This window comes from Contarinia nasturtii, unplaced genomic scaffold (genome assembly GCF_009176525.2).
Source record: "Contarinia nasturtii isolate CC-2019 unplaced genomic scaffold, AAFC_CNas_1.1 Cnas_scaffold_414, whole genome shotgun sequence".
Lineage (NCBI taxonomy): Eukaryota > Metazoa > Arthropoda > Insecta > Diptera > Cecidomyiidae > Contarinia > Contarinia nasturtii.
The window spans coordinates 2,660,094-2,682,292 of record NW_022197768.1 but is presented as its reverse complement, the minus strand read 5'-3'; the positions used below and the strand labels follow the sequence as shown (position 1 = coordinate 2,682,292).

At 33.3% G+C, this 22,199-nt stretch overlaps 7 protein-coding genes across 11 annotated transcripts; 6 read left to right on the top strand and 1 right to left on the bottom strand.

Annotated features, from left to right (window-relative positions):
• The first annotated feature begins 180 nt into the window (after positions 1-180).
• On the top strand, positions 181-4,261 carry LOC116338728 (vanin-like protein 2). The gene is made up of 10 exons (XM_031764164.1): positions 181-265; positions 542-612; positions 734-769; positions 1,812-1,824; positions 2,282-2,475; positions 2,553-2,923; positions 2,982-3,193; positions 3,258-3,685; positions 3,747-4,027; positions 4,090-4,261. Exons 1-10 carry the CDS (start codon positions 187-189, stop codon positions 4,202-4,204), a joined length of 1,800 nt encoding a protein of 599 aa, XP_031620024.1. The 5' UTR covers positions 181-186; the 3' UTR covers positions 4,205-4,261.
• A 950-nt stretch (positions 4,262-5,211) lies between these two features.
• Positions 5,212-6,148, top strand: LOC116338868. Its single transcript, XM_031764389.1, has 4 exons — positions 5,212-5,314; positions 5,374-5,544; positions 5,625-5,831; positions 5,888-6,148. Exons 1-4 carry the CDS (start codon positions 5,258-5,260, stop codon positions 6,059-6,061), a joined length of 609 nt encoding a protein of 202 aa, XP_031620249.1. The 5' UTR covers positions 5,212-5,257; the 3' UTR covers positions 6,062-6,148.
• A 1,064-nt stretch (positions 6,149-7,212) lies between these two features.
• Positions 7,213-11,019, top strand: LOC116338670 (homeobox protein MOX-1-like). The gene is made up of 3 exons (XM_031764079.1): positions 7,213-7,543; positions 10,343-10,515; positions 10,583-11,019. The coding sequence occupies exons 1-3, from the start codon at positions 7,213-7,215 to the stop codon at positions 10,637-10,639; spliced, it is 561 nt and encodes a 186-aa protein (XP_031619939.1). The 3' UTR covers positions 10,640-11,019.
• On the top strand, positions 7,710-8,959 carry LOC116338841 (synaptobrevin homolog YKT6). Its single transcript, XM_031764354.1, has 2 exons — positions 7,710-8,133; positions 8,213-8,959. Exons 1-2 carry the CDS (start codon positions 8,009-8,011, stop codon positions 8,685-8,687), a joined length of 600 nt encoding a protein of 199 aa, XP_031620214.1. The 5' UTR covers positions 7,710-8,008; the 3' UTR covers positions 8,688-8,959.
• Positions 10,719-12,535, bottom strand: LOC116338839 (MKI67 FHA domain-interacting nucleolar phosphoprotein). The gene is made up of 3 exons (XM_031764347.1): positions 12,285-12,535; positions 11,727-12,205; positions 10,719-11,631 (listed from the first exon to the last, which is right to left on the bottom strand). The coding sequence occupies exons 1-3, from the start codon at positions 12,447-12,449 to the stop codon at positions 10,902-10,904; spliced, it is 1,374 nt and encodes a 457-aa protein (XP_031620207.1). The 5' UTR covers positions 12,450-12,535; the 3' UTR covers positions 10,719-10,901.
• Positions 12,536-12,852: 317 nt separating this feature from the next.
• LOC116338838 (sphingomyelin phosphodiesterase 4) lies at positions 12,853-15,806 on the top strand. The gene is made up of 6 exons (XM_031764346.1): positions 12,853-12,966; positions 13,062-13,197; positions 13,340-14,961; positions 15,024-15,161; positions 15,240-15,362; positions 15,446-15,806. The coding sequence occupies exons 1-6, from the start codon at positions 12,940-12,942 to the stop codon at positions 15,761-15,763; spliced, it is 2,364 nt and encodes a 787-aa protein (XP_031620206.1). The 5' UTR covers positions 12,853-12,939; the 3' UTR covers positions 15,764-15,806.
• A 313-nt stretch (positions 15,807-16,119) lies between these two features.
• On the top strand, positions 16,120-20,766 carry LOC116338840 (glycoprotein 3-alpha-L-fucosyltransferase A-like). Of its 5 annotated transcripts, none has more exons than XM_031764353.1 (8): positions 16,121-16,663; positions 16,726-17,074; positions 17,135-18,981; positions 19,052-19,159; positions 19,218-19,702; positions 19,765-19,798; positions 19,861-20,044; positions 20,104-20,766. In XM_031764353.1, exons 4-8 carry the CDS (start codon positions 19,068-19,070, stop codon positions 20,596-20,598), a joined length of 1,290 nt encoding a protein of 429 aa, XP_031620213.1. In that variant the 5' UTR covers positions 16,121-16,663; positions 16,726-17,074; positions 17,135-18,981; positions 19,052-19,067; the 3' UTR covers positions 20,599-20,766. The 5 variants fall into 5 exon arrangements, with proteins under 5 accessions (XP_031620209.1, XP_031620208.1, XP_031620213.1 ...); XM_031764352.1 differs by having other exon boundaries at positions 19,049-19,159; XM_031764349.1 differs by lacking the exon at positions 17,135-18,981 and having other exon boundaries at positions 16,120-16,663.
• Positions 20,767-22,199: the final 1,433 nt, after the last annotated feature.

The window sequence follows — 22,199 nt, the reverse complement described above, 5'->3', positions numbered from 1 at the left end:
AATCTCGAATATGACAAATTTTCGACAAATGTCATTTTTTACTTACTTTTGTAAAAATGTGAAATTTGAACTATGTTCATTTATGCACCAATCGTCATGAATTTTTGTCGCTCCAATTAAAGTGTCCCTAAACTAAAGTTATGCCGAAAATGTTCTGGCCAAAAAACAAAACCCGGCTTACGTTCAATGATTTTCTTCAATTTAATTCAGTTCGTTCTAAGAACTTATTGTGTTGAAGGTGTCTCCTATTATAAAGAGTATTCAGGTATGGAGTTTTTTCCTAATTTATTCAGAAAAATGATTAAAATATTTACTTCCTTTCGAAATTGACGAGAATTCGAGAATCATTCGCCAAAAATTAAAAAAAAATAATTCTTCGAGGTATAAGTAAAGAATGCTGCATAATAATAATAAATATTTTGATCTTGATGATGGGACATGATCACAATTAAATATTCAAGATGTCATTCAAAACTGTATATAAGAAATTGTATGTGGCAAATAATCTCATTAGATCTGTATTTCTTTTTCTGAATATTAGATCGTCTATTTGAGAATAAACCAAGAATGTTTGATCAAAAGTTGCTTACGATCTTTTCGATCATTTCTGTGGTAAATATATATATTTTTTGATAATTTCAATTATTCTTCATGGATCTTTTTTGCTTTTTATTAGTTCTTCTTTTCAATAAATTATGAATTGAGTTTAATTTTTTATTTCATAATACTATAGACTTTGATTGTGAGCATCGATGGAGCGCCCAAAAAAGTAAGAAATGTGTATTCACTTTGCGAGTATTTTCCAGAGTATTGCTCAGCGCTGCTGCCATCCACAGCATATTAAAATACCTTGCTGAGAATGTGTCGTCCGTCGCATGCGAAGGTACGTAGCAGTTTTTACATCACAGCGAACAACAATACATGCATTGTTCTCTATACAATCGTTTGAATGTTTTGAGTGACATAATCGTGAAGCGAAACAATGCATTCATTCTTGTTCGCTGTGATGTATAAACTGCTAAGTATATTCGCATGCGACGGACGACGTATTCTCAGCAAGATATTTTGATATGCTGTGGATGGCAGCAGCGCTGAGCAATACTCTGGTATTTTCTTTTAATTTTCCGGATTTATATGTTGTAAAATTAGATAAACTAACTGAAATTCATGTGTGTTTGAACTTTTTGTATAAAAGAATAGTCGTGGAAATGTTATATTTTTCATATTTTGTTTGAATCAGTGATTGGAATATATGTGCAAAATACACAACCATATCTGAGGAAGCCGTCAGATCAGCAAATATATCCATCACATTTCGAATCAGTGGTTCGAATAGTCTACTGATACGAAATTGTGTTGCGATAATTGTTTAGTCTAAAAAGATGAAATTTTTTACTTTTCGTTTTGTCGCTTTGCTATTGTTGAACCGACCTAAATTATTGGAATTTGAATTTTAAGTTCTTGTAATGCAGACACATATGTTTTTGAATTTTTTTTTATTTTACACGGCACAAATTCATCGTGTGGATACTTTCACTGACTATCACCAAAACTGCTCAGTACTTTTGATTATTGTCTCAATGCTTTTTGTTTTTCTTACATTTTGAACATTTTAATGTACTAAAATATCAAGTCAATTAAAATGAACAAGGAACATCTTGCTCGATGATATTTTTATAAAAGCTTTCAGTAAAACTATACTTTTACTTGAGTTTGAAAAGTTTTTTTTACCTATTGCATTATTATTATATTTTGTAACATCCAAATCTATGGATTTATTTTTATTCTAATTGCTTATTTTTTATCTACAGATTCTTATTCCAGGTACGACGAACTCATATAAAATTGTTTTGTGTCAGTTGAAAGCTGACTGATCTTGTACAAAAATGACTGAAAATTTATTCAACTGAAATCAATTGAAAGTGGTTTTCATTTACGCTCATTCATACGCTTGTTCGTGGCTTGAATTTAGTTTGCTTTAAATCAATTTAAAACCACTACCGATTTAAGTAGCAACTCCATCAGGCTTAGACCGGGCTTAGAACTTTGTGATCATGTTTGATATTTGCTTTTTTTTAATCAATATGAGAATTTTTGTATTTTGTGTACCAAAAGTAGATCAAATTTTTTAAGCTAACTGACAATAAACAGAGATGATGTATCTTAAATGCGAAAATATACGAATATAGCTATGTATGTTTTGAATTGATTACGGTTGAAAAAATATTCAGTCAGTGTTGGTCAATTATTTAACTGTTATCGATTCAATCTCGATATATAGTCGCTACGCAGTTAGTCAATATTGCAACACAAGGGAAAACACCAATATCAACTCCAATACAAAAGACACAAAAGATATTATCGAATCCAGCGAAGGGGACTTCTACTGGATACAGAAAACAATCAACAGGATACCATAAATCAAGTGATCCGCTGCTTCAAAAAACTATCCTGTCAACGTTGACAAAGCCGAAGGTAAAGATTTGACAGTTTTTTATTAAAAAAAAAACATCAGTCAATAAGATAATGGATTGTTCCCATTCTTCTTTAAGGCTCCAACTTATAAAGCGGCTGTAGTTGAAGTGAATCCGGTTGCTAGAGGTGACACTATCGAAGGTGTAGCCAAAGTTACAAAACAAGTCGTCGATATAATTGAATCAAAAGATTTAAATGGTGTAGATATTGTGGTTTTACCGGAAGGAATTTTGAATACGGCGAATACTGCAATTCCACTGCCAAACAGCACTTTGTACTGCGATGATCCGAATGCTGATGCCGTGTTACGAAAACTTTCATGTGCAGCACAAAAGGCCAAAAAATATGTTGTAATCAATTTATATGCCAATGAAAAAGATGAACATTTTTCTACACATCTCTACAATATGGCGATCGTTTTCGATCGACAAGGCACTGTTATTGCGAAGTAAGTACAAATGATTAGCTTTTTGATCATTCCAATTAATATTCCATTTATCTATAAGGTATCGAAAATATCATTTATTTGGTGAACGTGGTGTTGAGCGCCCAAAAGTGCCGGATCTTACTACGTTTACAACGGATTTTGGTGTGACATTCGGCGTTGCCATTTGCTTTGATTTGATGTTTGCGAATCCAATGGAAACTCTAATCGCTCATGGAATCAAAAATTTTGTTTATCCCACGTATTGGTTTTCCGGTCTACCATATTTATCTTGTATGCACAAAATAATCGAGTTATTATTATTATTCGATGTCACATACTAATATTGTAATTTCAGCTGCTCAATATCAGCAAAGTTGGGCCTATGCGAACAATGTTAACTTATTGGCAGCAAATACGAATGCGCCCAATATCGGATGTTCAGGCAGCGGAATTTATAGTGGACGATCTGGGGCGTTGGAGGTTTTTGTTAGCTTAACACCAGCAACAAAAGTACTAATTGCAGATGTTCCAACGAATGTATCAGCAGATCATTCAGGAAAAATGAAACCAATCAAGAAATTAATGGCAAATGAAAAACTTTCAAAATCTCGATCAATAAGTACACAGGACGTTGCAAACTTTGGACGAGAAGATTTTTCAAAATATTCGATGAAATTTTTGGACTTTTCCAATAATCCCATCCAAACTGGAGAGATTTGTATCGATGACTTTTGCTGTGAATACTCAATTGAAGTCAGCGATCTTGGTCAATTAAAGGGAAAGGTAACAATTATTTTCATATTTGGTTTTACTGTTTTATCGTTTTTATTTTCACATTTTCTAGTCAAGTTATTCGTATGCGATATCCGTGTTTCATGATCTTCGTCATTTCAAAGACAAAAATACTTCAAAAGCCGGTCAAGATGTGTGCAGTCTGATCGCTTGCATCAAGAATTCAAAAGAAAATTGTGGAATAATGATTCCCATTTCGAAAGTACACCATCGATACAATTTCAAAAAAATACAGCTGGAAACCAAACTTCCAAAGACTCACATGAAAGTAATGCCAAGCACACTCTCAACCGATTTGCAACCATTCCAAGCGAACGATTTCGATTTCAAATTGTAAGATGGATATTATAAAGGAAATGCAGCTTTTCATTTAATATTTTTGACTTCAATTTCAGATCGGAAATAAAAGAAGCCAACAAGTATGCAGCTTCATTAAGTTTGAATTCACCAAAACAAGATCTATTCACATTTGCAATTTTTTCGAGAGACTATGACAGAGACTCTGCGTAAAGGATCCAAATATTTATATATTCCATAATAATCAATAAATATTGTCATTGGTTTTTATTTTTTCATGTTTTTTTTCTACTTTGCCATTGAATGAGCACAAGAACAAGTAAATAACAATGAAACCAATTATTTCTAAAAAAAAAAACCTAGTTTAAATATTGTTTCTATTAAATCTAGCTTATACATTTTTTAGTTGTTATATGATTTGGCATGATAAGCATTTATTAATGCCATGGTTGTCGAGAGAATGACCGCTCTCATGTTCAGGGCACTAGGAGTGCTCATAATTTGAAGCCACGTGTGGATACAACTTATCCGTGCGATACTAGTTTTATGCACGGAAATATTAAATTATGACAGATTTTACAATTTATGAAAAGAATATTTGAAAAAATAAGCCCCATCAGAGGTTTTTACCGTCTCTTTTCCTACCATTTAAACACTTATACGTCAAATTATTTCATTTCATGCAAGCAGCACAATTTTCGAGTAAATAATTATGTGGTTAATTTAAATCAAATAAAAATACTATAAAATAATTAATTGGAATTATTATTTCTGTTCAGATTTAAGTAATTTAATTGTTGAATCTATAAATATGGTGAGATTTTAATTCTATTCTAGCACTGACTGAGATGAAAACATCATTTATGCATGAAAACTTAATTACATTGAATGACTTGTTTTTGATATCGTTTTTTCGCGTGCTGAACAAAGAAAATGTCAATGTAAAGTTCATTTCGTGTTTTATATCAATATCATCTGCAACTTGATCAATGTCACTTTTTGAAGAATGCTATTTGAGATGCTGAGAGCAAAAACAGCACGTCGCATCCCACCTCCTTCTCTTGCTGACAGAAGTTCCCGTAAGTGAGAGCAAGAGATGAGATGCGACGTGCTGTTTTTACTCTGAGTCTCTCATTTATTCCCGTGATAATAGTTTCGTCTTATTAAATTCCATCAATTAACTATTGATTTCAAGTGAGAAAACTTATAAAAAAAGAATTGTCGTTTTGAAAAAATTCACTCAATTATTTGTTATTCGTCGTCGAGATGACACCTTTTTGGATTTGCGCTTTACCGTTTTTTCTTTTACTTGAACCAAATTTGGTGAGTAAAAACAAAATTTGTTTGGAATGTGTTTTTTTTTTAATTTATACATAAAATAGTCTCATGCTGCTTGGGATTATTTTTTCGAGCGTATCGACAATAAAAGAAAATCAAGTACCGGTCATGTCATTTTTGATGTTGAAGTCGAACGAATTAATCGCACCGATTTTGCACTTACCGGAAATGTAACATTTCGATCACCATTTAAGCGAATCGTGAACGCATATTTTGTAAGTGAAACTAAATCGTTTTAAATGAAAGTGAATTGATTATTGGAAATTTGAATGTTGCACAAAAAATAAATTTTTAGCATTCGTTGAGCTTCTTCGTAAATCCATCGGAGGAAAATCAGAATGAAAAAGTTCCCATTCATTTTCCACGAATCACTTATTGTGAATTTTCGAGTATTGGCCATCGAAAATATCGCGTAAAGTCATATAAACCACCACTATCTAACTATTTCCACTCGGACGATCCAAGTGAAGATCTTTGTCACGGATTTCAAGCTGATAATGATGTAAGCAAATTTGAACCATTTTTATTCGTTTTAATTTTTTCGTTTCTTTTTATTAGTTGAATTTCTACGTGTATAAATTTGTAATTGATAAATCCGCCGAACCACCATATATTGCGGATGGTTTGTTCAAAGTTGAAACACTGTTTGAACTGGACGATTCAACCACAGCTGGAATAACATTGGTTGTTCGATTGGAAAATGAGCGAGACTATCGAAGAAGACGAATTTAATACATTTTCAAACTATGAAAATTGTCTGGCACCTCTTACATATTGCAAATGAAGAAATTTGAATAAATAAAAGCAGTTGATTTTGAAAACGGCTAAATCGAATCAATTTTATTCTATTTCAACTAGTGATATACATTTGTTCTAATTCATAATAATTTGTAGGCTCATTAAAGTTTTGTTAACGGCCCGTTGCATCTGTCGATTTGATCTTGTCGTCGGCGGCAAAGAACAAAAAGGTTTGTATGCTTAGCGACCGAGAAGTTGTGAACACGCGTACGGAAATTGTTGACTTAATTGGAATAACATGCATTCACACAGGTTCATGTGCACTATGCACACATTACATATGTACGCTACACGCTTGCCACCGCATTTGAATGGGCCCGCAAGGAAATGAACATAGAAACCAGTGTTAGTTCTACATACAGCCTTGTCAGTACATTAGGAAAATAGAATACTATTATAAAACAACAGCTATAATTTGTTGACTCTAACACTGTGTTTAGTTTGACAAACAAACCGAAGAGTATATGTTTTTTTTTCAATGTTTTCTTTTGCACATGTTTGTTGCGGCATAGGGTGAGCCACGCACGCATCTGTCATTATGATTGGTGTTTTCGTTGTTGTTTTTATTTTGTGTTGAAATGTGATGCTGATGACATATTTACAAGAGTGAGACATTTACGTAATTGCTTTCATTAATTTTGATTTTGTCAAACCATTGTTTCAAATGTATGGGTTACGTCATTATTTTCAGGATGTTATCCTTCCACTTTTACACCTCCCGATATCCTTTATTTACTCATGACAGCAATAACAAACAAGTAAGAGACTGTTTATGGAATCCAATAGTTAATAGACGACGATGAGATAATCGAAAAACCAACTGCAACTATATATCTTAAATCAGAGATTGATCAGAACGATACACACTCTGCATGTAATATTCGATACTTGAGTGGGAGTAAGAAGTTTCAACTGCCATGTAATTTCTTTCATTTGGTTAATTATGTTTTGGATTTTTTGGTGTAAACACTCGTCGATTCTGAAGCTCATCAAAATAGATACACACTTTCAATTTTTACCTTTTTTTCCATCGTTTTTGTGCTCTTTATCAGTCGTGAGTTTTCTAAAGTAAAAAGTGTGAAAAAATGTCATTCATGGATTCAAGCTCAACATCACAAAAAAATCGAAACAATCAAATCAATTTCGATTCATCCGCAAGTAATTTCAGTGTTATCAATGAGCCAGTTTCATTGTTGGATGCAAATCATGATCACAGTGCTGGAGACGTGGATTTTGGCATTGATTACAATAAATACTGTAATAATACATACCAATTTCAATATGGTGCAAATGAATTTGGTTACGAATGTGAAAATTCATACGTAATGACCACAATACCAAATCAATCATATAGTGACCTGCATCACAGTGACTACAATTTTAACGTTGAATCACACGAGCTACAAAATCCAAGCGGTAAGTTTTTATTCTAATTTAACAGATTTTCATTTGTTTGTTTTCGAAATCGGTTGTGATTCACCGGTACAGCGCTGTCTGGTGGCATTTTATCGTAGCATATATTTGTGCGTTGTTTGTAACAGCTGTCATTGTTCTGTGTAATATATATACATACATGTCAAAGCAATTGTGATGGAAAAAATTCCACTTTATTAATAAATACGTGCATCCAAAAGCGAGAACAAAAAAAACATATTGCTTGCTATTCAACTATCAATTAGATTGTGTTAAAGTCGACATTGGCATCAGTTGGGAGCGTTTCAATTAGTAAAAATTAATTTTATCTCAACAATATTTGAGTTGAACATATAAGTTTTCTTGAAACGAGAAAACAAAAGAAAATACTCATAGATAAATAAATTGTCAAACGTCTAGATAAAGAATTGTCGACGAAAAAGTTAACCAAAACGAAAACAAAGCAAAATGGTAAAATTATTTGCGTTGAGTGTTTTCCACAAAGGATCCAGCGAAGCCAGATTGTTGAAATCGGCCTATGACTTACAGAGTTTTTCATTTTTCCAACGTGGGTCCGTGCAAGAATTCATTGGGTATGTTTATATATCAAATCAAATGCAATTGAATATGTATTCACATTAAATTGATTTGTTTTTTTTTTTTTGGTTTCAGATTTGCAAGCAAAACAATAGTGGAGCGCACACAATTGGCAACACGTCAATCGGTGAAACAAGATGTTTACATGTGTCATGTGTACGTTCGTGGTGATAGTTTAAGTGCGGTTTTGATAGCCGATCACGAGTATCCACAACGAGTAGCTCACACATTAATCACAAAAGTGTTGGATGATTTTAGTGCAAAAATTCCGGCAGAATTGTGGCCGACCAGCTCCGAATCGGGTATTGATTTTGGCACATTACCAGCATATTTGGCCAAATATCAAGATCCACGCGAAGGCGATGCTCTAACTCGTATTCAAGACGATTTGGATGAAACAAAAATTATTTTGAAAAATACAATCGAAGCGGTACTGGATCGTGGCGAAAAATTAGACGATTTAGTGGAAAAATCACAACAATTATCATTTCAAAGCAAAACATTCTACAAAACGGCCAAAAAGACAAATTCATGTTGTACATTTTTGTAAAATGCGTCATCTACACCATTTTTGATGACAAATGTCAGTGTCTTACACCAATTTCATGGACCCATTTTATTCCATTTTGTGTATGTGCTCAAGTAACACTCCAAAACAAATGATACAAAGATGATATAAAACAAAAACCTAAAACAACAATTTAATTCTAACAATTACCAAAATTGCATGTGTACCGTGTTCAGATCAAAAATCGATTAATTTGTGCTCTTTTACAACTGAATAAAACGAAAAAAGAAATAAACACATCAAACATTATGGAATTATTCGAATTTTCATAAAACAATTTCGAAATTTCACATTTAATTTGAAAGAAGATCAATTTGGGTCCTATGCCAAAATTGCAACGAAAAAAAAAATCTCCAACACTGGTTTGGCTTACCATAAATTTCATAGATTTATTGTGAACATGTACTTTTAACTGTTGCTTTTTGGAAAAATATTTTACAGCTAGGATATACGTTATAAAGGCCAGCATTTTGATAAATCTACATGTAAAAAAAGACAAACAGAACCTATTGATGTATTTGCTTCAGTGAAAGATTAAACATTGATGGCGAAACCTTTCGCACTATAATTTATATAATATAAATGGACTCGTGGAATGAAAACCAACATTCTGAGTGGTTTTAGTTAAGCGACACATAAAAATACCTATTAACTTTGATGAAAGTGATTTTCTTTTTTATATATATAATTTACGTCATCTTTTATGGTAATCATTGTATAATAACTGTTCAAATAAAGATGTTTAATTGATGAAAAAAAAATCTGTTGTACTGACACTACGTCAGTAATGTGGGCTATATGCATATGCACTGCTTCGTTCTGCTATCCATGGTAGAATACGTACTTGTAAGCAAAGCCCGCGGCATTCGACATACGGTGTATAAGAATGACCACTAGTATATGCATTCGAAATCAATATATACTCAGAAACAGAAATTCAAGAGTTGGCGAACTGTAAGCATTTCTGTAAAATGAAAAATAGCCGAGACACACATATTTCGGTTTGTGCTTGTGCTTATGCTTTTAAAAAAACGGAAATTAAATAAATGGCATGTTTTTCAATGATTTTTCAAATCGCTTTAAATTGTCGATTTAAATTGATGGAATAAAAGTTAAATAAAAAAAATACAAAATCTCATTTAATCGTATGATTTCACGGTGCAACTATAAATGAAAAAAACTATAAAAACTATAAACTATATCTGTTGTACAGAAAATGATTATTTTTTTTTCACTTTTATTCAGTCTATGTATTTCAGATAGATATCCATCCGAGATATTTTAGAATATCTGGATATTCAACGCAACTGCACAGCGCCAGAGCTGTGTGCGTCGCAAATAGAATCTACGGTATGTCGCGACGTATATGTGTATCAAGTGCCGCACGTACACAGTCACACTGTGTCTGTATTTTACGTGTAGCGACATACCGTAGATTCTACGTGCGATACACACAGCTCTGGCTCTGTGCAGCTGCGTTAAATATCCAGATATTCTAAAATATCTCGGATGGATATCTATCTGAAATACATAGACTGCTTTTATTCAATAAGTGATATTTTTGTATTTTAAATACTTGCCCCTTCGCAATGTGGTTTTCATTTCTTTTTATTTTCGATTAATTTCGATAATTGCAGTAGACGTTGAACCTGAAGCCAATGAAGAACCAGCGCCTAAATATCGAAAAGAACGTACAGCATTTACAAAGGAACAAATCAAGGAACTCGAAGCAGAATTCGATCAATCTAATTATTTGACACGACTTCGACGCTATGAAATAGCCGTGGCACTCGAATTGACTGAACGTCAAGTAAGCAAAGTTCATTCTATTTTCGAATGATTTTTTTTTTCAACACGACACGTTTTTATATTTTCAGGTGAAAGTTTGGTTTCAAAATCGTCGTATGAAAAATAAACGAATCAATTCACCATAATACAATCAACTTTTTCATGGATGAATTCAATACTCATGGGTGTGTTCCACGTTCAGTTTGAGAAAAAAAAGTCAATCCCTTCAATTGTGTCATTCAGTATATTTATTTTAATGAATCACGATCAATCTGATTAGTAACTTAATACAATTTAGTACAACACATTGTTGTACATTTTATTTTCTTCATTTCAAAGATAAATCTTTTTATAAAAACTAAAAATGTTTTTTTACTCTTTAATATAAAAGACCTACGATTTGCTTAATTATTTCTTTTTGTTTTTCGATTGTTTATTCTTCTTGGGAGCGGAATTTTGCGGTTTGGCGACAACTTTTTGTGTGGCATTTTGAGCGGGTTTTGCCTTTTTATTTGGCTTCGCTTTGACTGGTTCGGGTGTTGGAGCAGTCACAAAATTCGTTCGCACCTTCTTCTTCGGTGTTTTTAATTCATTGCTAACGTCATTGGAAGCTGCTTTCTTTTTCGACTTCAATGTTTTCACGGTGGTTACTTCTGTTGTTTGCGCCTTTTTATTTGGCTTCGCTGTCACTGGTTCGGGTGTTGGAGCAGTCACAAAATTCTTTCGCACCTTTTTCTTTGGTGTTTCGAGTTCGTTACTAAGTTTAGTGGTGGCCGATTTCTTTTTCGATTTCAGTGTTTTTGCGGTGGCCGTTTCCATCGATTTCGATTTTTTCTTCGCTGGAACTGGTTCAGGCGTTGGTGGAGCGACGATATTTTTTCGAACCTTTACAGCCTTCTCAACTTTTTCTGTTTTTACTGCTTTTTCTGATTTCTCTGTTTTTATCGCCTTTTCGACTTTCACCGCCTTTTCAACTTTGGCTGCCTTTTCAACTTTAACTCCCTTTTCGATTTTAAGTGCTTTTTTGACTTTCACTCCTTTTTCAGATGTTTCCTCCTTTTTCACAGGTGTATACAGTTGAGTGCTGAGGTCAACATTGATTCCAGCCTTGGCTAATTTCTTTTCTAAAAATTGTAATCTACAAAAAGAAAAATACAGAAAATTATGGATACACATGCAAGAACTACACGATATCAAAGTGATAAAATTGTAGTAAACATAATATCAACTAACTTGTATTTGCTGCGTTCAGCCCGATTTTCAATTGCTTCGGCTGAAGGGCGCTTATTGTAATTTTTCACCGCTTTTGCTGCCCGAATTGTTGTTGGTGTTACGAGTTTGACTTTGCCATGTTTTTGTTTGACAAATCGTACTGGCTGTTTGAAATAATCATGATCTTGGGCTTCTGGGGGAATATAAGCAGTTTTCAATCGTTGACGGAACATCAAATAACCATCCATTGCTTCGGCTGTCACTTTGGCAACTTCCGGATACTTAAATTCGAGATATGCATATCCTTTGCTACCTCCCGTCCGTTCTGACCGGGCCAAACGTAAACGTGTCACTTCACCATATTGAGAGAAATATTTCTTCAATTGCTTCTCAAAGAAACCTTTCGGCAGATTCTTAATGAGCAACACACCACGGTTTAATCGCAACGGATCAAATTGATGCTTTGCCTTTTGTTTCTTCACAACTGGCGCTCGACTCAACTAAAACACAAATGATATAAATAAGAAAATATTCAAGGCATTTTTTTTTTCGCCAAATATATGAAAATATCAATCTAACCTTCTCCGAAATGGCTTTGGTCGATTTCAACTTTGCTAACTTTTTAGCCGCAAGAATTTCAGCAGTTTTTTGAATCTTTTTCAATGATTGCTTTTTTGGCTTTTTCACAGCATCGTCTGACTTTGATGCTGCAGCTTTTGCAGATTTTTTCGCAACGGCTGGCATAATTATTATAATTATTTTCTCAGTAAATACGTTCTATTGAAATTGTGTGCCGTCCAAAATAAACTACTTTATTTCTAAACACGTGCAACAGTAAGCAACACGGACTGTCAATACGATGTTTTGTGTCTAGCGTGAAGTTGGCTGTGAGTTAAACAACATGTGTTTTACGAACATTTTTTTTTGTATTTTAATAAAAAAAATTATAAACAAAATGAAAATATCTATTTATTTGATAGGAAATACACATTTTGAATAAATGTGTCAAAAATATTGCGAACACGTGTTATAGTAATGAATTTTTACTTATTCACCACATTAAATACAATTTTGTTTGTATTGTTTGAAAATAGCGCCAAACTACGTAAATACTTTTAATTTTGACAGAAACCGGCACAGAATTGTTTTCAGTCGCAACTGAAATACGGTGACAGATAACCGAGTGGATATTAGTTACTTTTTTGTTACTCTTAGTTTTAGGATTGATTACAACATGACTTACTATTTGGAAAATAGTTCAGTAAGTAATTTTCTGCGAATATCTTTGAAAAATACATCGTTCAATATATTTACAATGAAATTTGACGAATGAAAAACGAATTTTTCTGAAAATAGCTATGTTTAAACGAGTGCCTCAATTATCCGCTGAGCACAAGATGCAATGAAATGGCGCGATTGATTGACTGTGGCAGCATTAAGGATTTACATGATTTTTTCCCAGTATTGGTCAAATCAATCTTCGGATTTCCAGGTGAGAATAATAAAAAAAAAATGTTTTTTTTTAATCGAAACACAAAGTGAATCATCAGATATTGTCACATATAGTACAATGTTCAAATGTTAAGTGAATGAACCATTTATGCATGTTTTTATTTCGATTGTGATGCTTATAGGATGGGGACTGCGTACAATAACAAGAGAAACAGCGCCAATGGAGTTTGAATATGTGTATAGTTTCTTTGGTCCGCTAGGGCCGATGTTTCGCTTATGTTACCGCTTACTGTCTGAGCCGTTTAAATTCGATGTGCCAATTGAAACGTTGCCACCAAAAACAATTCAAATGCTGAACAACGGACGTTATTCCGTATTCTATTCAGATATATTGAACATAGATCCGTATCGTCGTCAAGTTGCATCGCTACAATTGAACGCTTTCGATTACTTTATTTTACATTTTGCATTACATGGAATGGCACCGTTGCATAAACAATTTCCTGCCGCACTGACTGTACACAATGATCATCTGAAAACCGTTTATTATTTTTTGACCGCTGATTTTCTATGTACATTTTTGCCAACCGATCCAAATGCTGAGGTGCAACCATCGAATGTATATTGTTCGGTGAAATCAGCAGCATCGGTGACAATGTCACCGATTGTACCAATGCGACGAACAAAATACCTTTCACGTAATGTTATTTCACATAATTTCACATCAAATGCAACAAACATACGAGCAACCGAACCGTCGAGATCATCATATTGGCGCACCGAAAGTGTTTTGCATTTATTTATCGACACTTGGTTGCGTTATGATATAGACGGTATTGCAGATTTACCGAGCAGTGAATTTATTCAAGTTGTACGTGTGTTGGTCAAACAGTTGCATTCATTTGCAAATTCAGCTGATATCGATGTAACACCGATGGCATCACTTCGTTCACTTGCACAACCAATGATGAATGCACAAATCAACACACTTATTCTTGGCATCATACAACGTTGGCCATTAGATAGTTCATTCCTTGTGGTTTTGGAATTGTGGCTGAGTTACATACAACCGTGGCGATACACATTGAATCGACACAATCGAATTGAGGATCCGCAAATGCAAATTGCGATACCACAAAAATTTGAAAAATTTATCATGGAAAATGCCGCATCATATACACAAATTTACATTCAACTATTGCCACGATTTGAACGGCTTGATTTTACATCACCGAAAAATGTCACCATTTTATATCGGCTGGCAAGAGTTTTTAGTCAATCAAATTTGACACAAATACTGAGAATGCATGACCGTCGATTGCTCAGCGAACATTTGTCATTGTCACCGAGAAAATCAAATTTATTCCAAAATATCTCATCGCACAACAATCATTCGCCACCAAGTCCATCGTCACCCACACGAACTTCACAAGATGTAACCGACTGTTTTGATACATCCCCCAATTCAACAGCATCGACATACTTTTCACAACGCACCGATGTTAATTATTTACATGAAGATGACACATACATTTGTCTGTTTGGATCAACAGAACGACAACGCATTATCATTTCCAAATTGGAACAATTCAAAAATAAACTGTTCGAATCGTATGAATGTGCCAATCAAATGATTAACCAATTGGAAGCCTCAGTGCAGAAAAGATACAATGGCTTCTTTGGCTACATAAAATGGTATTTGACAAACGATGAAGAAGCCGAACACAATCAAAGCTTAAATGATGCACGCAAAATATCTGAAGTACTTGAATTCGTTATTCGATCATTTTCAATTATATTTGAGGTAAATATCCAAATTCAATATCGAATTATTTGAATATCTTATGTATGATTTCTCATAAATAGGAGGAGCTGCCAAACTTTTTGGCCGAGTTCACTGAAATCCAACAACGTTCCAGGGAAAATATTGTACCGAATTCAATATTTGAAGACACAAACATGTCAGATAGTTTAAACTTGAGTCATCAGACATCGCCAGCAATGGTATATTTTCTTTTTGATCAAATTTAACAAAATAAATTGTATTAGACATTTAAAAAATTCAATTTTAACACTTTTTAGATGATGCCACGCATTCGAAAAGTACAATACACCGGAGATCCACTAACATTGCCTGCTCGCAATAATGAGATCGAATTCTTAGTTCGATTATTTTACAGACTGTCGTGCAGCCTAAATGAAACGGTATAGAAAATTTATATATTCATAATGTGCTTTGAGATGGAAGGATTAAAGTTACTTAATGTTTTCTGTCTTCAAATTTCTAGTACGCAGTTGAAATTGAGCAGCTATATCGACGGCAAAATTTCGTAGGTCAAATAGCTCGTCGTATTTTAGAATCACCACGCATTGTACAGACTTTTGAAAAATCACATGGATCCAGTGAATTGGTGGAACGGCATCTCAGACCGCGTATCAACTTACGTTGGTTGGCATCATACCGTACGATTATCATTATAATGTTATCATTTTTAGTAGGGAAATTGCTATTTGGTGGTCCTTTATTTGGTTTTTTCGTGTTAATTTTGTTCAAAATTATAATGACCTTCTTATTATCGACTTACGAATTTCTGTTTAAGTCATAGTTTACACAATGAGCGAATTTAATAAAAAAACGGTTTCAAAGTATAATATGAGTTTTAAAGCATATCTCTTTGAACCATTGCAAATGCAATATAAGCGAATGCAAAAAATGTGGCGATTAATTTACATACAACTTATGAGTCTCAAACGAAAATTTAGTTTTCATTGACTTGTTTACGACATTTTGGACTTTGAATTTTCTGGTGAAAAAATGAATCGAATAGTCATCATTACAATACTTAACACAGAATATTTACTACGGTTTTTGAAAAAATCGTTGCAAAGTATTACTTTATCACAACTGACTGTGAAAACGTCAAATTATACGTATAGAAGGTAATGTGCACATTGCGACGCATTTAATTTCAGTAACATTCCATAAACAATAAAGATATCTCTATACACTTCCACTCCCACTTCAAACTACGCATCAAATTTCATCAATATAATTACAAAATGTCAAACAGAAATGAAGATCCTCAATTTGAAACAAAAATAATCGATGCATTTAATGTAGATGAAAATGGTGAATTCAAACAAGGTACTCCAAAATGCAGATATGTTTATAAGAGGTATTATGAAGAAAGAAGGAAACTTGATCTAAACAAAGGCAAGACTGTAGAACGCCGACAAGAAAATTGACTATTTGTTGAAATATGTACAACATAGCATGGACGATTTGAAAACAGATTTTGTTTGTTCTCGCCGTTTACTAATCAAACTAATGAGTGCACCATACGATCAAAAATTCCCATTGATCATTTTGGCAACTAAATTTAAAGGAACGATTTATTTGTGTACTCAAAAGTCGGAAAGAAAACATGGTTATGACTTACAATCTAAAGATAAACAACTCCGATCACAAAAATTCGGCAAAACATTTGAACAATACATCTTAACCGGTAAGTTTTTTAAATATCAAATTATTTTTATGGTAAAAAATTGATGAATTGAATATTTTTAGATGATCTATCAAAGGAACCGTTGCCCGATGCACTCGAAAAATTCAATGACCTCGAAGAATTTTGCTGCATGTTCCAATCCACACTAGATGAGCAACGTGTTTTATATTGTGCTGAAATGGATGCTATTGAAAGTGACGAATTACACGATCTTAACACATACGATCTAAATGAATGCATTTTGTTGAACTTAAATGTAAAGAAGACGGCGAAAATTATAAATACAAGGATATAGAATTGTGTGATTGGTGGTGTCAAAGCTATCTGGCCAAAATTACTGTTGGAATTCGTGACAAAAATGGAATTGTCACCAATTTTAATTGTCGTGATGTTGACGAAATTCCAAAGGGTGTAAGTATTTTTTTTTATTTTCTTAATCAAATGATTATTAATAGATTTAATTATTTCTAGAACAAATTTCTTATTGAGCGAAAATTTAAAAAACTTTGAAGATAATCCATATAGCGTTCATCAATTTGAGCGTGATCTAACAAAATCACCATATATTTCTTTCAAATCTTACAATAGCCCCAATAGAAACCAACTCAGTTTTTTAACAGAAGAATTTATTATTAGTCAATCGCCAAGCCATAAAAGTATTATAGAAGATGTTATCGAATTCGAACCGAGCAAAGAAAAGAAATTAGAAAATTGCCTTTGGTCGAAATTTGCAGAATACGTTGAAAAAATTAGAAAGGAAATAAATCAAAGTAAGTGTATAGTCTATATAGAGGGTATTGAAATGTCGGAAGGAGAAGATCTTCAAAAATATTTTGCTAACATTTGTCACATACTTGATGTAAAATTCAGTCGGGATGATATAAAAGGAATTGTGCGTCCACATGAGGAAATGAATAAAATTAGAGTTGAGCTGAAAAACATTAATATCAAAACAGAGATTTCGAAGAAAAAATTAAAAACAAGAGTGAAACTCTCAGATCTCAACTTTAGATCAATCAATCCAATTTACATATATATAAAGGGTGTTTTTTAAAGAGGTTTAGGACTTTAAATTGGAATAAAACATACATTTGTTTTTATTTTAATCGTGAAAATGGCTGTATTCGGTAGGAATTTTTTTTGATATTTATGTTTTGAAAATGATTTTGGGGCACTTGGTCACCTTGGCCACTTTTTATATAGGCCGATCTAAAAGTCCATTTTTGGGCATTTTTTCGGACATAGCCGGCAATATCTTTCGGACATAGTCGGCAAAAACACCCTTTAGATACAGAAGAAAATGCACATTTAGTAAGCATACGATTAACATTAAAAGATTTAAAGAAAAAAGGAGAAATATATTACTATAATTATACATCTGGTTCATATTGGATGCAAAAATTTAAAAACAGTATTCCAACCTTTATTGGCTGCGTAGAGGATATCCATAGATACTTGAAACAGAAAGCTGATTTCAAACCAAGTTTTGGTGGAAATTCATATATACCATTTTTAGCTTATCCAAATTATTTTCAAAGTATGCACGAAAGATTTACATATTATCAGATTATACTATTTTATATTTTTGTTTACGGTCTCATATATTCATTTTCACCTTTCCTCGCAAATATCTGTATGCCCATAGTATTTCTTTTATTATTTAGTAGTTATCCAATTGTATTACGAGGCTTTGAAAGTTATATGCTAATACCTAGAGTTGATCAGAAGAAAAGAATGGAAAAAATGGAATTTGGATGCGTAATGGATCGGAATGGAAAATGAAATAAAAAAAGTATATACTTTATAGTTAAGTATAGTATATACTTATAGTTTAAAAGCAAAATCAATGACCACAACAACAACATTGCTTAAATTTAAGATTTCATCATAGCAGTAGAAGTGTTGAGATCTTGGTATCATTGTTTCAAACAATGAGATTCCCATTATGAGAATGTTCGCGTAGACGTCCGTGCTTATCGTGAAAAACGCCATCTTCGACCGGTTTACAGTTGGGGCAAACTAGAAAACTGATTGTCACAAACGATGACCAATTTCGATGCGGATTGGTTGCATTGTGCGCATGGATTACACGTTGCAAATTCAACAATTCGTAAACGTACTTGTACCTGTCGTAGAAAATTTGATGATGATGGAGAAAGAGATTAACATTGATTGAAACAACATTTGTTGAAATTGGCTACTTCACATCATTTGTTGGAATCTAAAAATTTTCAAAATCATAACCTTAGTTTTGTTAGTGTTTTAGTATCATCTTTTAAATTTTAGAAAAAAGATAGCTAGTATTTTCGAAGTCTTTGGTTCGTTTTATCTTGGTTTAACGTTTGATTGCAGAAAAAAATATTGCTTTATTCCATTTCGGTTTAGTAGTAAGAACGAGTTTGTCATGAGATCGCCAACTGCTTACGTATCGCTATCGATGAAGAAAATAATTGTATTTTTCCTCATTTTCTTTGTGGCAATTCACTTTATTTTATGGTAACTATCATATAATCTCTGAAGGCATTTGGAATAATAAAAGTAAATTCAATTTAAGGCATGTGAAACAATCATCAACCAAATTCATCGGTAAAAATGTCGATATAAAACCCAGAGAGCGACCGTGGTTCTTCACTAATGGTGGAAAAGTGCTGGCAATTCGAGCAAATTTTTCAGAAAAATTGGGCAGACATGATGCAAAGTTAATGCCGTGGCAAGATCCAGGTGATCGCTTTGAAAATCAATTGATGTTCATTCCGCCAAATTATAATGAGAAAAAGGTGGAGAAAAATAAAACGATTCTATTTTATAATTATCTCGAAAAATGGTGGGAGCTGAAACAGCAATGGCACACTTGGTTTACCAATAAAAAATGCCCAGTCAATCGATGTCGATTCACAGTTGATCGCAACGAAACAAATACAGCCGATTTAATTGTATTTTTATATCAAAAAACAGATCCAAAAATAACTAAACAGCGACATCAAGTCTATGCATTTTTCAGAAATGAGAGTCCGATTCATTGGGCAGGACAATACACAAGTAAAAACTAAGATTTAAAAATTATAATAATGATTTGCGAAAAATATTCGTTTGAATTTCAGAATCAGTCATTTATAACTGGACGATGACATATCGGTAAATGGCTTAAAAATAGAGTTTCTTAATCTTAAACAAAATGGTCAACTCTTAATTTTCAGGCACGACAGTACGATTGCGATACCTTATTCGAAATGGTTATATTTCGATCCTCGAATAAAGCAAATGGAACAGAATCGAAATTATGCTGAAAATAAAACAAAAAAAGTCGCTTGGCTTGTGTCGAATTGTGATGCTCAAAATGATCGCCAGATATATGTACAAAAACTTCAGAAATACATTGATGTATGAATGAAATCTTGATGAAAATACAATTGATAATTAATTTATTTCGATTTCGACAGATTGACATTTATGGTAGATGTGGAACGAAAAAATGTCCCAAAAATTTTTCCGAGTGCCTTAATATGGTGACCAAAGATTATAAATTCTATTTATCATTTGAAAATTCACATTGTATGGATTACATCACTGAAAAAACGTACCAAAACGGTTTGGCTCATGATGTATTGCCCATTGTATTGGGTGCACGTCGTGAAGACTACGAGAGACAGCTTCCATACAATTCATTTATTTATGCGGAAGACTTTGATTCGCCCAAAGATTTGGCCGACTATTTACACAAAGTCGATAAAGATGATGAACTTTATAATTCATATTTTCAGTGGAAAGGAACCGGCGAGATACATAATCCATTTGAGGATCTTTGGTGTCGTGTTTGTGCATTACTACATGATGAATATACCATGAACACTCCACATTGGTACGACGACATAAACAAATGGTTTTTCAACCCGGAAACAATGAGACGTGGATTCTGGCGTGATACATCAGGTTGACATTGTGATGATTCAACTAAAGTTGAATGATACTATCGTATCATCAGATTCTTGTCTAATTTTTTTATTTAAAAAAAATCAATTCACTAAGTGACAAATTGGCGGAAGTTTCATTATTCAAAAATATTCTTGAAAATAAATTGACGAATAAACTGACGAAGAAAAGAATGGAAAAAATGGAAATTAATCAATGCGTAAAGGATCGGAATGGAAAATGAAATTTAAAAAAAGTATATACTTTATAGTTAACCCATATAGAATGTGGACGTAGTTGGCGTTGATTTGACGTTCAGCTACGTTCAAAGTCTGTGTCTATACGTTCTGCACATACATACACTAACACGCAGAGGCGGTCGCATTGTGCTTGTGAGTGTATGCAGTACGTATAGATCTAGGTATAGATACATACATTGAACGTAGCTGAGCGTCGACAAAACGTCGATTACGTCCACGTTCCATATGGAAAGTAAAGTATATACTTATAGTTTAAAAGCAAAATCAATGACCACAACAACAACATTGCTTAAATTTAAGATTTCATTGTAGCAGTAGTAGTGTTGAGATCGCTGATCACTGTGAAATTAATATGCTTACTATTTCTAGTACTTGTTAGCATCTTCCACTACTACGTCTTGGTATCATTGTTTCAAACAATGAGATTTCCATTATGAGAATGTTCGCGTAGACGTCCGTGCTTATATTTTTGATTTTAATTGTTGAAATAATAATGGAGTTGATGCCTGAATGGTCGAAAACAATTTGGCATTGGACGATGATTCAACATGTACAATCTTTTCTTAATCATATTTCTCGCTGCATTTATGTCGCGATTGAATATAACTGATGTTTTCGGTTCCAACTGCTTCTTGTATCTCTTTTTCTTTTGTCTTGGTGATGGATTTGGATTTGCTAACCGGTCGATGGAATGTACATTCGGATTTTTTACATTCTGGATATTTCTTTTTGTAAGTACGATGAATATTGCCTGTCAATTTGGTTTCGATGTCGTTTTCGATGATACCATGGTTTTTTTTTCAATGCTCTGAAATATTTGTTTGCATTGAATTTGGCAATCGGATTTCGACATCGGAACCACTGTCAACCAACCGATTCAATATGAATAGCATATAAAGCGATGCCAATTTGAACATTTTTAAGGATTTCACCACAACTCGTTCAATCAAATCACTCAGACGTTGTTTGTCTGGGAACAACTTTTCATCGCGCAAAAATTGATTCAGTGTCATCACCACGGTGAATTGTTCTAGGTTTTTATTCTTTGTTTCCCCTCATTTTGCTCTCATTTGATTTTGCCGTTTCAATGGCTTTTTTCTCGTTGTCGTTGTAGCTGCTGATGTTGATGTGGCTGCAACTGCCGCTGTCGATGTGGATGGCTGTGGATTGGCATTTGGTGCATTCAGTGGCACTTGATTCACATTTGATGTTGATGTGGATGGTAATGGACTTGGTGATCGAGTCATTTGGCCACTCATTTGATTTACCATGTCCATTCATTGAATCAATCATCTTTTTCCTCTTTGATTGCCCATTGATATGCTAATACTTTTGCTATCTTTTCTCTTAAACTTTTTTTATGATAT